This window comes from Ursus arctos, unplaced genomic scaffold (genome assembly GCF_023065955.2).
Source record: "Ursus arctos isolate Adak ecotype North America unplaced genomic scaffold, UrsArc2.0 scaffold_22, whole genome shotgun sequence".
In the NCBI taxonomy this organism is placed as follows: Eukaryota; Metazoa; Chordata; class Mammalia; order Carnivora; family Ursidae; genus Ursus; species Ursus arctos.
The window spans coordinates 33,782,517-33,798,832 of NW_026622897.1; the positions used below are offsets into that span (position 1 = coordinate 33,782,517).

Sequence of the window (16,316 nt, forward strand, 5' to 3'; positions counted from 1 at the left end):
CACAGACCAGTGGTTCTCGATACTTATGAGTGCATCAGGATCAATGGGAGGGGTTGTTAAAATACAGATGGGAAGGCCTCACCTCCAAAATTTCTGATTCAGCAGAGCTGGGCTGGGGCCCCAAATAGTGCATTTCTAACAAACTCCCAGGTGATGCTGATGTTGCTGCTTCTGGGACCACACTTCAAGAACCACGGTCTAAGACATTAAATAAGCTTATTAACTTATAAGATTGTTATTCTATTAATAAATCACTTCAATCTTTCCCCAAAGGAACCATTTTAAATAAAACAATAGCTTCAGTTTCAGGGGTGGGGGTGGGGGAGGAATGGTCAATCCTAGCAATTTGGAAAGGATATTAATTCAATCAAAACCAAGTTAATTCCTAAAACTTGTTATCCAGTGGTTAGGCAGCTGCTGGGGTTACAATGACATTCAGGAAAACCAACCCTTGACCAACAGAAAATGGCTGTGTCTCCTGTGGATTCAATTGGCCTTGAAGAGCAACTATCCACCATAAACTTGTGCAGAGGAACTTAGCATCTGAATGTGAATTTTTCTTAGAAATAAGTGTAAACCAATTATGCATTACATGTGTTCCAGAAAAGGTATGTATCATGTTTCTGGGAGTCCAATCTAGCTTTCCCACTGACTTACATTTTATTTTAGAAATCCTTTATCTTGAATTGATTGATCTACAACTGACAGCACATTGCAGTTTACTTCTCAAGTGCTCTACGGCTCTGTCAAATAGTTAATTATCCATAAACACTAAAATGCATTAAAGTGACTATAAAGATAGAATAAAGGGAAACAGACTTTTTTAATAACAATATACTCCTCTACTATTTTATGGGCATGAAATGCATACCTGTCACTGACAAAGTGATGGGCAAGCTAGAAGTACTGGTGGACAAACTACTTTATTCTCATGACATCAGAGTACCTTTCATAAATGGTAACACTGTGCTTTATTAAGAGCTAAAATTGTTAAATGCATAGTCATGACAGGTTCAAACCTCAGTGGCACTCTAAAACAAAAGATGTAACACCTGGTAGCACATTGACAGTAGGATTCTGAGTGAGTTTTTTACTCAGTTTTTAAAAAAATTCAACTGTTTCTATAAATATCTGAAGTTAAATGGTGTTATCATCAAGGTACTCATTAATTATCAATTCTTTCCATTTGCCATTGTGACAAACATGTTCTCTGCAATAGCTTTAATAAAGACCGTTAGTAAAGGAAACAAAAGAAAAACACATAGATGTACTTACCTTTAAAAGCTCCGTCAATTAAAAGTAAAGTATTTTCCACGAATAGTTGCATTTACATCACAGGATTTGTTTTTTAAAAACAAAGTGTACCAATCCTAAAATTTATGTGGAATCACAAAAGATCCCGAACAGCCAAAGCAATCTTGAGGAAAAGAGGAAAGATCACACTCCCTGATTTCATATATTACAAAGCTATAGTAATCAAAATAGTATAGTATTGGCATAAAAACAGATACATAGATCAATGGAACAAAAAAGAGAGCCCAGAAATAAACCCAAGCATAAATGGTCAATTAATTTACGACAAAGGAGGCAAGAACAATCTCTTCAATAATTGATGCTGGGAAAACTGGACAGCCACATACAAAAGAATGAAACTGGACCACTATCTTAACCCATACACAAAAATTGACTCAAACTGGATTAAAGACTTGAATGTAAAACCAGAAGCCATGTAACTCCATGAAGAAAACAATGGTGGTAAGCTCCTTGACATCATTCTTGGTGGTATTTTTTTTTTTTTCATCTGACTCCAAAGGCAAGGGCAACAAGAGTAAAAATAAACAAGTGGGACTACATAAAACTAAAAAGCTTCTGCACAGAAAAAGGAAACCATCAACAAAATAAAAGGGCAACCTACTGAATGGGAGAAAATATTTGCAAATCATGTATCTGAGAAGGGGTTAATATAGAAAATATATAAAGAACTAGCACAATAACAAAACCCCCCAAACAATCCAATTTAAAAAATGAGCAGAGGATCTAAATAGACATTTTCCCAAAGACATCCAGATAGCCAATAGGCACATGAAAAGATGCTCAACATCACTCATCATCAGGGAAATGCAAAACAAAACCACCATGAGATAGCACCTCACACCTGTCAGAATAGCTATCATCAAAAGGACAAGAAATAACAAGTGTCGGTAAGGATGTGAAGAAAAGGGAGCCCTTGTATATTGCTGGTGGGAATGTAAATTGATACAGCTACTATGGAGGACAGTTTGGAGGCCCCTCAAAAAATGAAAAGTAGAACTATCATATGATCCAGAAATTCCACTTCTGGGTATTTATCGTAAGGGAACAAGACTAATCTAAAAAGATATATGCACCTCTGTTCACTGCAGCATTATTTACATCAGCCAAGACAAGGACACAACCTAAATGCCCATTGACGATGAATGGACAAAGAAGATGTGGTATATATACACAATGGAATACCACTCAGCCATGAAAAGGACTGAAAACTTGTCATTTGCAACACAGATAGACCTTGAGGGCATTATGCTATGTGAAATAAGTCAGACAGAGAAAGACAAATACTGTACGGTTTTAGTTACCTGTGGAAATCTAAAAATATAAATAAACACACAAAACAAAATCAAACTCATAGATACAGAGACTAGACTGGTGGAGAGGGGAGATATAGAGGACAAGAAGGTGGAGGGGTGGGCAAAATTGGTGAAGGGGATCAAGAGGCACAAATTTCCAACTATAAAATAAATAAGTAGTGGGGATGTAATATACAGCATGGTGACTACAGTCAATGATATAGCAAAACTGAAAGTTGCTAAGAAAGTAAATCTTAAAAGTGCTCATCACAAGAGCTTTGTATGGTGTCAGGTGGTAACTAGACTTATTGTGGTGATTGTTTTGCAATGTATATAAATGTCTAATCATTATGCCGCACACCTGAAACTAATACAATGTATATCAATTGTACTTAAAAAACAAAACAAAACCAAGTGCATCAGATTGGTGATTACTTCATACCAAAAAAGAGAACAAGATAAGCACAATCGTCCATATCAACACTTGAGTTATGTACATTTAATTCTCCTATATATAATCATAATAATATGCAGTCATAGCAAGAGTTGGTCAAAAGAACTCCCTACCAGATCTAGCATGAAGCACACAATATTAAAATTCATAGCTGTCAATCTTCACTTCAGTGAAAAGTCTGACTGAATGAGTAGGGCCTGAATCCTGCACTCTGCACTGGCGGTGTCATTGCTCCGGACATCATCAGAACTCAACCATGGAAGACACCATATACTGATACTTTCACAAACGTGCAACCCTGGAAAATGGTGCCATTTATATTCGCTGACTAAACACGAGGTGTGAAATGTTTAAAGCTCTTCGTCTTAAAAAGTATCCTGAATAATTAATGATTTTCCATTTTTGAATTACTGACAGCCGTCACTTCTGCTCACCAGAGGAGGGGTTTGTTTCCACTGGATTACCCTCCCCTCACACACACTGCCCATCCCAGCACTCAGGTATTTCTGCATTCAGGTACTAGCCTTGTCAGCTCTGGAGTACGTGTTTGTTTCACTCACCATAGGACACAGTTCTTGAGCGCTACCATGTTAATGTCGGTGGAGGAAAGTAGTTAGGGAATTAGGACCTCAGTAGAATAAGAGAATGAGTTCAACACTTTAAAATTCACTATAGAAAAAGTACTATGCTTGTTGCATTGCCTATCTGTAGTCATAAGAAATGTCTAAGGGACTATCCTATATTCTCCTCACTCAAGACCTCAAAGACAGACCTCTGAAATCCTAACATGGGGTCTCTGACCAGCACACAGAATACAGACTCTTAAGTAACTAGTTTTGCACTATGGTCTATCAATCCAAACCATTCATAAAAGTTAGGTTTTGCAAAACTCCCAAAATGTAACTGTAATTAAAATGCAAAGTTTTGTAATACATAGTGGTTCTTCTATTAAAAATCAAACAAGGTGTGACAAGGGGTTACCTCAAAAGAGGTAAAAAAGCACTCTGTGTTTATGAATGCTTGATGGCCTGACAAATGTGCTTTCAAGGATATTTAGTATCTAAAGATTTAATTTAAAAGTTTTACTTTGGATATATCCAAATTAGTACCTATCCAGGTAGTAAAGACAGGTCATTCTAATTAGATGTTTTTATAAATGCGGTGTTTATTAATAGTTGGCTTTGGATTAATTTTGTACACCAATAAAAGTTTAGTTAGAGTGATACAGGAATGTTTTTTTTAAATAGGTACTATACTATCTAAATGTTAGTAGTGAGCAGGCATAATTCAGAAAGGTCACCTAACCTAGGCCTCTGATGCCAAATTCCTTGCACTGTCCTCTACATCAGGAGGTCAGCTAACTAGACTGCTGGCTATGTCCAGCCTGCTGTCTCTTTTTTTTTTACTGCCTGGGCTTTAAATTTTTAAGTAATTGGAAAAAACCCAAAAGCATATTCATGACATGTGAAAATAATATAAAATTAAAACTCAGTGTCCACAAACAAAGTTTTATTGGAACAAAGCCACATCCATTCTTAAGTGTTCTTTTATGCAAGAGACCTACTTAGTATTTAGTGCCCTTAAAAATGAGGGAAAATATATGTTTAGGCAAATAAGAATGCAAAAACAATTCTTTTTTTAAATAAAAATATACACATCTCCATTTTATGCTTATTCTTTCTGAATTGTCTATGGCTGGTTTTGCCATCCAAGGACAGAGTTGAGTGGTTGTCACACAGATAACTACTTAGGCCTCATTATAGGCCTGCAAAACCTAAAGTACTCACTATGTAGTCCTTTGCAGAAAAAATTTGCCAAAGACTACTCTATACTATCTGTCAAATGAGGGGCATAATCTTGAAGTTCTCTTTATGAGATCCAGATGTAGGTTCTAACTCATCACCCAGCTTAGTCAAGAACGCTGATGTCCTCACTGACTGTGCTTTGAGCACCTAACAGGTAGGAGCATTTGAGGTCTGCTATATTAAAGAATGACAGATATTCATATAGTATGTGAGTGGATTATAAATGTTAACGGCCTTTACGTTTCTTGCCTGTTTAAGAGTATGAAGGCCATGAAGTAGTAACATTGATATAGAATAAGCATAAAATGGCAACATATATATTTTTACCAAAAAAGAGAATTGTTTCTACATTCTTATTTGCCTAAACATGTATTTTCCCCCATTTTTAAGGGAACGAAATACTAAGTAGGTCTCTTGCATAAAAGAACATTTATGAATTCATGCTAGTCTTCGGTATTCAACAATGAACTTTGCCTAAAGAATATTAAAACCTAGACCTTGTGGTTATCTAAATAGCTACCCAATATAAAACAATAGCTTACAAGATTATTAACTATATAGGTCATACTCTATTAAAAAAATAAAACTACAATGCAAATAGATATTCTACACCCCACCTGAGATTTCACTAAGTTCAACTGATATATTATACAAAAAGGTTTATATAAAAGAATTTGAGTATTACTTGGGGTTTAATGCTGAGGTACCTTCAGCTTAGGTGATTTTTGTTTTAATCCCTTTTTGGTGGAGTAAATTTGCTGGGTGTGCTTTCTTTTATTAATTTATACCAAAAAAAAAAAATAAGATACACAAGTTAAATCCCTAATTTCATATAAGAAGGAAACTTTCTGAGGAATTAAAAAAATTTTTTTCATTTATATTACCTTAAAGACAAAATGAAAGTAAAAAATACCCCACCCAGCTTAAAACTCACCGTGCTGGGCCAGAGCCTTGGTAAGTAAGTACAAAGCACACTAGGATAAGCCAGCTTGATGCTGGGCCCTTGGTTATCCCAACACCTCACTATCACCCAATTTTTATCCCCTCTTCATTTTAACTCTTACTTGAATATTGGATAGAACTGCATTCACGGAATTTTCCTATTAGACACAATAAACAAACATCATCTCAGAGTGAACATACTGCAAAAATATTTTTTGTCAAAATCATTTACCCTTTTCAGTGTTAAGTATGCAAGTTAGGAAAGCTCTCCAGAGAAGCAGTTACTTAGATGTCGGAATGTAATTTCCCCTGGAGACAATGTTATACCTAGTGGTTAGGTTTCCAAGCTAATCAGTAAATGCCTATTGAATATAACTGTAATATTAATAGTACTTAACTAGATATCTTCCTGTGTTTCTATGGAAAGACTCTCAAGAGTTCTAATTTACAAATAGCAGAGCCACATCCTCCCACAAACTCCTCTCCCCAACATAAACGCTTTTTAACACTGGTAACTCCTCTGTAAGTCTTCTGTAGATATTGCATACAAAATGTAGGTGGGGGGGCCAGTGGCTGGACACCAATCTTCGGATCTGTGCTTCCTTTTAGCATCATCTTTGCCTTATCACAAAAAGCCAAAATGAATGGTGGAAATGAACATTCATGCTATATTTATCTTCATAAGTAACTCTTTTTTACTGCAAAATATTACTAAAAATTGAGAACATTTCTTAGAGGCCCTATTTAAGAAATAAAACACTTAAACTCAAAATGTTCTAGACAATGTCTTCTGTCAGATACATGTCAGCAGTATTGAGTGAATCAACATTACTGAAGTAATGAATGACTGATTGGCAAAAGAAATGGGTCAAAGTTTGCTGGAAAATTAGGAAAAATATATCCTGGGATTAGGAAGAAAGATCACATAAGTAACAACAGACATAGATAAAAGAGCTAACTGGATAGGTCAAAACTGTCAATGAGAACCTCAATTTGTTTTTCAATTGATTTAATCTTTTCAAGAAATGTGCATTTCTAATATAAAGTAGAAAATATCTGAATTTGAAATCCCTCTTATTAATCTCTTGAGTAATCAAGTCCTATTACGTTTCATTAATTTCATATTTTGTAAAAGTTGTTCCATAAAGAAAACGGGGATTGTAAGGAAATTCGGTGATTCTATCTGTGTAAGGAGCCAGGCTTTGGAGTTAGACCTGGTTTCAAATCCTGAGTCTGCCACCTATTGGTACTGTAACCTTAAACAAGTAACTAAAGCTCTGTGAGCCCTAATCTCTTCATCCATAAAATGTAATAATTCTTTATAGGTTCATTTTGATGATTAAATGTGATACATATGCAGGAATTAAGTATTTGGCAGTCTATGGTACATATGCAGTATTCATAAGAAGCTAGTATCGTTACTGATATTATAAAATGTGCTTCAAAACTAAGAGTTATGATCTCAGGTAATTACAATAATCTTCCACAAAATCCAGCTTTAGTTAGCCAGGAGGTTAATTTCAACCTTCTCAATATTTGGCCTATAACTGGAAAGAGAGATTTCATTTCTTCAAGCAGCTTGTTTTTGCAATAGAGGGAAATGTAAAAATAAAATATGTACCTAGAAATGAGAACATATACCTCCATTACAAGTAGCTGTTAATTAGGAGAAAAAATAAGTCTCACTCAAATGTCTATTTTATACTTTAAGAAATCTCTGGTGCAAGAAATAATACAGCCCTAAATCAACCATTTTTATACTTGGTCATACTTATTCATATATGGTATGTTCAATACATTCTTCATGCAATGTAAGGTAAAATGCCTGTTACTCCCTATTGGAAGTTTTGAGCAACAAAAAGCAAGGTTATTCAAACCCACTGTTAAATACCCCATAATATTCATGTGTCCCTCAGGGGGCAGTCAATATCCTGGCCCATGGACCAAAAAGTGACTCACTTCTGGGTGGATCTAAAAAGTAAAGGCTAACTAAGGGGGCAGTCCAGGCCTAGGAACAATTCTCTGGTTCAGTTACCAAGGGAGTGCCTGCTGGCCAAGGGGATCACAGCTGGCTTGGGAGATTTCCAAAATAAAGGACTTGGGGGAAGTGTAAGAGGGAAAGTCTTAGCCAGAATAATATGTGAAAAGAACCTTAAGAGGTGGCCTACAGAGAATCTTGGAAGTTTGAAGTTATGTCCTTAGTACTCCAAAACTGCCATCCCTTACAGAACACTAGCACATTCCAGGAGGTAGAGCATATGTCCATATTAAAGCAATGGCCATCTTACATTTCTGAGAAGGAACAATAGCGAAGGCCAGTGTCTTGACCCTCTTAGTGAACTGACATTCTTGCTCCCTATCAGAACTCTCTCCAAAACATAGCAGGATATTTCACTGAAACATTCCCATGGCCACAAAGATGGTAAAGTCATGTTTACCACTGAACTTCTCAAAGTGTTCCTTATAGAGAACAAAATCTGACTGTAAAGAACAGACATACCAGTCAAATATCAAATCTATTTTGGAAAATGAGAGAAGTTTTTCATTTTATCAGATTATATTGTATCCAATACAAGTACACTGCCAATATTTATAAGAGCAATAAATTTTTTTAAAAGATTTTATTTATTTATTTGACAGAGAGAGAGACAGCCAGCGAGAGAGGGAACACAAGCAGGGGGAGTGGGAGAGGAAGAAGCAGGCTCATAGCGGAGGAGCCTGATGTGAGGCTCGATCCCATAACGCCGGGATCACGCCCTGAGCCGAAGGCAGACGCTTAACCGCTGTGCCAGCCAGGTGCCCCAAGAGCAATAAATTTTTAAATCAGAATTCTAATTTTGCTAAAAATAACTTTCTGTTAACCAGATTCCAAATAAGAGGAAACCTAGCAGGGGAAGATATATGTAAATAATTGTTAATTATAGTTTAATATGATAAGTGTGATAAATGCAGTCTATTTGGGTAGAAGAGCAGTCCTGAGGAAATAGGGAGAAGGAAAATGGTTTACAGATTAGGAGATGCTTTTGAGATGTCACAAGTTTTGAAGATTTTTGAAAGACAAATAGGAATTCTACATGCTAACTATAGATTTGGATGGTATGGATATATATTTTTAAATAGTTTATACTGCATCTACTTACACATTTAAGGTAACTGTGTGGGACATATCACTAATCATTTGGCTTTGCCATGTATTTACTGTATATGGCGAATCCTACCTCCTCCCCCATCCCTGCCCCCCACCACAGTGATATCTTAGGGATAGTCTAGATACTGGTAGTCATTTATAGGTCTCACCAGATCTGATCAAATAGATCCTTATGCCCATGCCTTCAACACCACATTGAACTGCAGGTAGCGGTCTATCGTAGCTTGTGTGGACAGGGTAACTGCATCCCCTACACACAAAATAGAAAACGCCCTCTGTCTTTGAGGATTGCAGTATTTAGGGACTCCCACATTCAAAGCTGTCCTATCTCATGTCTACAGTGGTGGTTTTCTTTTTCTTTATTCTACCAGCGCTTGTTATCAGCAGTCTACAGTGATACTTCTCTGATTCTTTCTTGTCTCTTCTTCTTCTGTTGCTTCTCCCACATGTCTCAGCTTTCAAGAAAAAAGGCTAACCTGGCTGCTCAGAGCCTTTCCTTTTCAACCAAGAACCAACCAATTAGAGCACAATGGACATAATCTTTGGATCTGACCATTCTTTATTGCATAGTACTTAGGAGAATATTCCCTCAGAGCCAAAGAGATGTGTTTTTCCCCTCCTTGGTTTCTACCAGGTAAGGGTATGCTCACAAACAGTAAAGATCATTTCTAGTTAGCCTAACTCCTACTGTGATAGTAGAGAAGCTTATAGGGTGTCACTGAAAAGGTGCTAGGCAGCCTCTGCAAGTGATCCTCACTCAGAATAGAGGTGATTGGGTTGGCCTTATCTACATTTTCTGTGAGTGGTATTTGCCTTTTGTTTTCCCCATAGACTCCTGAGAATTACATTTACATGTACCATACTTTTATAGGAACTCCGGCTCAGCAGTTCTCAAACATTCTGGTCTTGGAACTCCTTCACACTCAAAAATTATGGAGGAACCTGAAGAGCTTTTGTTTGTGTACAGGTTACAACTGTCAATATTTACTGTATTAGAAATTCAAACTGAGAAAATGTTAAATGTTAATTCACTTAAAATAATAAATCCATTCCATGTTAACATAAGGCACGTATTTTTATGAAAATAATTTTATTTTCCAAAACAAAAAAACAGTGAGCAGAGTGACATTTACGTTTTGCAAATCTCCTTAGTGTCTGTTTAATAGAAGACAGCTGAATTTCATATCTGATTCTGTATTCAATCTGTTGCGATGTTTTGATTGAAGTATGTGAGGAAAATCTGGCCTCGCACACATAAGAAGTTGGGAAATGAAAGAGTTAACTGTGACTATTCTTCTTTGATAGCACACCAAAACTCCACAAGCAGAGCTTCCTAATGGTTAGTTACAATGTGGAATTGGAAACCCTATCAGGAAACTTAACTTTCTATACCCTATTATATTAAAACCTATTTGCCTAGCTTGCACTTTTAATAGATCTTTTACCCATGTAGGATTTTGATAAACATTTGCTCAAAAATGAGACAAGTGATCCCGAAAATTGAAGAACCACTGAAAACATTCATTGCCAGTAAGAGAGAGAATGGTCAGAGGGAGAGTTTTGGGGACCTCCAGCCATTCACAGATGCTGAAGCTTGAAGTGAGGCTATTCCCTGGCAGCTTCAATACTGCAGGGGACCGTAAGAATATAGTTTTATTACAGAAGCAGTTCTAAGAATTAAGTGGACTTTTTACTAGCTGTATGATAGAGGTCACGGCACTTAAATTTCTTTCTAAGAATCAACTGAGATAATGTGAAAGCGCTCTAAAAATTGTGAAAGTCTAGACAAACTTAAGTTATAACCCAATACTTTCAAAAGGAAAGAAAGGGATGGAGATGGGGAGAAAAGATTAAGACACCTTTACTCCCATAACTCTTCTCCTAAATTAGAATTATTAATTCTTTGCTTTACCTTAGATCTCCCCAACTTCTATTAAATATAGTCATCTTTGACTCAGTCTTTTCCAACTAAATACTACTTTCCCTCATCTACTGAAGTGTCGAAAAGGCAATTTCATTTTATTTAATTATTGGAAAAAATGAAAGCAATGCATGGGGTTACTATGCAAGAGGGGGAGGAGTAGGTAAAATAGAAATATGCCAATTGAAAATCAGTATGTTGATCATTCTAACCAAAGCATAGTATCTTTACCTCTCATTTATAGACAATAATTAAAAAGGACAGAAAAGTGAAGACTAACCAAATTACTCAGTATGTACTGAAATATATTGCTAAAACTCACAAAGAACTACAGTAACCTGGGAAAATAAATAGGCTCATGTTTTTCTTATATTTATAAGTTATACCTTATGGTTTACAAAGCACTTTAACACACATTACCTCTCTCGAGCTATGCAGCAACCTCTAAGTCAAACAGAAATTATCTACATTTTACAGAGAAACCTAGGCTTCAAGTAAATTAACTAAATTGCCGCAAATTAAAAGACCTACCAGAGACCTACCAAATTAAAAGACCTATCAGAGACCATGAGCACATCCAGTGGCTTCCAGCATCACTACATTAGCAGTTATGTTTTGGCAATTTACTTATTTGGTGATGGGAAGGTGGGAGAAGCAACAGAATCCCTTTAACAAATGAAATTTTAATTGGACCCAAACTACGCAACATATAAATACACAAAACAATGATTTTAATGTGTTTTAGCTATAAAGTAACAATTACTGTTAACAATAAGTTTGTTAACAAGTAAAAATATAACATGAGTAGATACGTGGGGGAAGGATTTTTTTTTGAAGGCCAAAGCCTTCATAATCAATGACCATCTTTCTTATTATCAATATCACATTAACAAAAAAGTTCAAATACATTTACAAAGGTAGCAGAACAAGTTTTATTCCATGGCCTGCACAAGAGTAATCTTGCAACAAAGGATAACTTTTAAAACAATTTGTTAAAATTTGGTAAAACATATTTTTAGGTAGCTGTATTTTTAAGTTATAACTTAATTTTAATTGTACTTAAAAATTTAATCCAACTCATCTATTTTGAACACTGAAGCATTTTAGGGCTCCCTAAAAAGCAGTTTGAAAACCTCTGTATAATTGTTTGCTATCATAAATTCACAGCTTGATCTCTGCCTAGTTCACTTAAGATAAAATAAGTAAAAAACTCGTTTTGACAATCAAAAAAATACATTTAAGAAACCTAATTAACCAAGAGTATAGCTACGAAAATCAGTCAAAGCAATTACATTCTACATTCTATTGATTGAACCTTATAAAATTGCTATTAATTGACAATTTTAATTATAAAAGTGAGGTTCATATGGTTCAATTTAATATTTCCTATTTTATTTTTGCAGTCTTTTCACTTAAAAACTCACCAAAAAGTTGCCAAAATAAGTGATTATATAAACAAAGTGGAAAAATGCAGTAACCAACAAAGATCTATCACTAGAACTAACTAAACACATTAATAATTTTTAAATGTTCAATGTTCTAACTTACAGTGCAGTTTTATTCACTTCAGCAGCACTGGCTGCTCCATACTCAAAGAACATCATAATCTGCCCCCTTTCATTCATCAGAAGATAAGTGGACTGACAGTTACCTACCTTTCTTAATGCAGTTTGGTACTCCACTTTGAAATTTGTCTGGTTGTCACCGGAATTTCTTCAAGTAACATGTATTTTACTTCAAAACTCATTAACTTTTCCAAAGTAAGTGGAAGCATTTCCTCTTTTATTAAAAACTTTATTAAATTATTTCATTGATAACAGAACAAGTTAGACTTAGTAGGAGTTATAGATGTGAGGACAGTTTTTGTTTGTTCATTCATCTGTTTCCCTGTATGGGAAATATATTCTTTTTACTAACCTAGGATACCAAATTAGGTATATTCAATTTTTAAAGAAATCTTTCTATTTTAGAATACACTGAATCAAAATTGTAAAGGCACTTCAAATAATGAATGTGACTCTCATGCAATACATAACTCAATTTTCAGACATCAGGTTAAACCAAGTTATTTCATTTGAAGGTGAATCCAGTTCCTTTTGAAGCCCCCCCCCCCACAAATTCAACACATTGCAACAAATTAAGCTACTTAAAGAAAAAGGCTTCATGCCACATAAAAGGTAACTCTTTCCCCATCATTAATGAGGATTATAACAGCAAAGAGTAATTCACACTGGGTGTGCATGAGTTTCATTCTTCATTATGAACTGAACTAAAATTTAAAATGCTATGACTCACTTGGTTATTACTGAACACTTTATTAAGTGGAAAACACAAGATAAATCCAAAGAATCACATTTTTTAGAGTTACAGATGAATTTTAAAGGTATATACTTTCTATCAAAAAGAAAATCATCTTTATTAGAAATAAACTCTTACATGCTATTTTTAGAATGATGAAGAATTTAAAATGCTAAACACTTGGTATCTTTTAAGAGCACTTAAGAATAGCACTCTTTAAAAGCCACAAATGTTGCCAAGTCATGTCATAACTGGCTCAAACAATCCCATTTCCATCTAAAGTTATTTCATGCTACTGCATGAATCAGTATTAAATACCTTGGAGTTACTAAAAACTGGAATATTGGCAGAGGTACATAGCAATTACAAAATATGAAAATGGTGAATATCTATTTTCCATATACCTCTTTTAACAATGACTAGAAATGAGGATGTTCCTTCTAGGTAAATAGAAATAGTTTCTTAAAAGCTAAGAGAAAGATATAAAGAATGCCAGCAAAGAGTGATGGATCCATGGCCATGGTTCTCTTAAAAGAAAAACTAGATTTTGAAGCCTAATATCACCTCCAAACATTTTATTAAGCCTACCAAACTGACAGAGCTATTAAAAAAAAAGTCAAAGTCAATATACTTCCTTTGCTCCTTATTCAATTAAAAAAACAAAAAACAAAAAAACCCCAACTAGCTGTAATTTTAACCAGGCTTGAGTTTAATCAAATGTGTCCCAAGCAACAATTTTTTCATGTTAAAGACATAACTTATCACTTTTGAAGTCAGGAAATAATAGTAATATTTTTTTTTAAAGCTAGGTTCAGATGACATCTGACCCTGAAGTGAAAGAGTTAACATTCCACTAAGCTGATCTGCACTTCTGATCCATTACATTTCTCACAAGCTGCCCTACAATGAGCTGAGCAAGTATCAACTGTAATTTGATCCCAGAGTTTATGGAAAAAAAAAATAACTGCACATACTCAACATGCACATTTAATAAAAATCTGTTTCAAGAGAAACATATCCAATAAACACAATTTAAGGCATATTTAACTGTTCGATTAACTTCAAATCTGCAATCCCTTTGCTTTCTTCATACTCTCAAATAAAATAGTGGGGGGGAAAAAGCAGCAGCCCTACTGCAGGGAAAAGAGGCTTGAAAAACAACTTTGATTGGCACTTGGCCTGACCCACAGAGGAAGAAAAACAGTTTTTGGACAAAGAGCGCAAATATTTGAGCTTGCTTACTTACAGGCTTTCTTTCTATTTTTAATATATAAATAACAACTCCAATTGCACTGTATTTAGAGAAATTGACTAAAAACGGTGCCGTATTCATCTTAGTCTTTCAGTCCCAATGCATTTGCACAGCTCAGCAATTTTAATTCATTTGTACTGGACAAACAGAAGCACCTCGACTACTGTTTCCACTTAATGAAATGTAAAAATACAGTTTGGAGAAAAATAAACTGATTATAATATTACCCAGTAGAGGCTGTTAAAAGTCTGATTAAAAGCTTTTCTCGGTCTAAAGCGACATCTTTTCATTCCCCTCCCCCACCCCTTAACGGAGTGATTAAGCCAAGTAAGCTAAACAATTCTGGAGTAAACTTTCTATCAGTCACTCGGGGAAGCAATAAGCTGATTGTACGTCTGATTTTTCTGGACCTACACGGGGCGGAGGGGGGGTGCTAAGGAGTGATAACCCACGTCCACCTCCGTCTCCTCCTCCCCCAACCCCAGAGGAACTGTAAGGTCGAATAGCATTTCTCATGGGCATAAAGTTCAAGCTGCTTTACCAGTTTCTTTCAAGACTGAACTACAGACACAAGACTGCCGTCAAATGAATGTAAAAAGGGGTGTTAAGGGAGAGCGCGCAAGGAAGGCAGAAGCGACCGAATAAACAATAACCCCCCCCCCCCCCAAGAGTTAGCCACACAGCAAAGAGGGAGCCAGGTTCCTCAAGACCAGACCAGGCTGTTCAGATTTCGCACCGACCTCCATCCTACAGCACCGGTAGGAGGATCGAACCGGTCGCTCCCTCCCTCCGCCCGAAGAGCAGGCCGGAGGTGGCAAGGCAGGGAGGTGAGCCGCAAAACAGACTACTGGCAGCAAAAAGAAAATCGGGGAAAAAAATCCCCAACCCCTCGGGACCAGCATCTGTCCCGGCGGAGATAAAAAGCAGCAGTGCAAACCTCCACCCTCAACCCACGCCCCCTTCTTCGGTGTCGGCGTGGGGAAGGTGCCCTGGGATCCCTTTAAGCCTCGCCCCAACAGTGTGCCCCGGGGCCGAGCAGCCCGAGCCCCGCCGGCAGGAAGCGCCCCTCTTGGGCTGGACCCCAGGCCGAGCCCGTACCTTCCGCAGCACTTTCCGGCAGTTGGTACAGAGCAGGTAGTTGGCGGCGGCCGACGGGCTGCTGCCGCCCCGGTTCATCGTGGCTGCGGACGCCGAGGGCGAAGACGGACGGCGAGGGCGGGTATCACTGCGGCCGCCCGCGCCGCTGCCGGGTCGGACCGTCCCCCTGCCGCCGGCCGCGCTTCAGCCTCAGCCTCCCCCGGGCGCGGAATGTCGGGATGGGAAGCGATGGCCCGAGAGTGAGCGGCGCTGCCCGAGGCGACCACCGCGGCGGCTGCCTAAGCGCCGGCGGAGACGGCGGCGGCTGCTCCTCACCGGCCCGTTGTTCCTCCCGCCCCCATCCTCCAGACCCCCGCCCCCGCCAGGCTAGGACGAGCAGCCGCCACCGCTGCCACCGCCTCCGCCGCCGCCGCAGCGCCTCAGTGCGGCCCCGCCCCCGCCTCCCCACCACCTTCACCACCTCCACGCTCCGGTACCGCCCCCTCCCGCCATTCGGACAGCCCCGGCCCCGCCCCTGGGCCGCTAGCCCACAGCCAATGAGCAACCAGAGCCCGGTTGGGAGCTCCGCCGGCCAATCACAGAGGCCGAGAACGCCTTGAATCTCCGGGCAAGTTAAGTTTATCTCCGAGGCTCGGAACTGGAGAGAGATGGCGGGTTAGTTAGGTAGTGGGGTGGAAGGGAATACAGTTTGTGTTGCTCCGCCAATAAGAGGAAGAGGGTGTGTCGTATGCAAATTATCCCTGGAAGCCCAGCCCCTCCCCGAAGACAAGCAACGCCCCCTTCTCTAGGTCC

General features: G+C 37.9%; 1 protein-coding gene across 3 annotated transcripts in view; it reads right to left on the minus strand.

The window, feature by feature from the left end:
* SESN3 (sestrin 3) overlaps positions 1-15,881 on the minus strand; it is a 74,449-nt gene extending 58,568 nt beyond the window's left edge. The window contains exon 1 of one of the 3 annotated variants that reach the window (XM_026505310.4): positions 15,525-15,881. In XM_026505310.4, the coding sequence (XP_026361095.1) occupies positions 15,525-15,602 (78 nt within the window). In that variant the 5' untranslated portion in view covers positions 15,603-15,881. Of the gene's footprint in view, positions 1-12,531; positions 12,764-15,524 lie in introns of those variants that run through there. The other 2 variants (XM_044386501.3, XM_048217176.2) reach the window with 2 other exon arrangements.
* Positions 15,882-16,316: the final 435 nt, after the last annotated feature.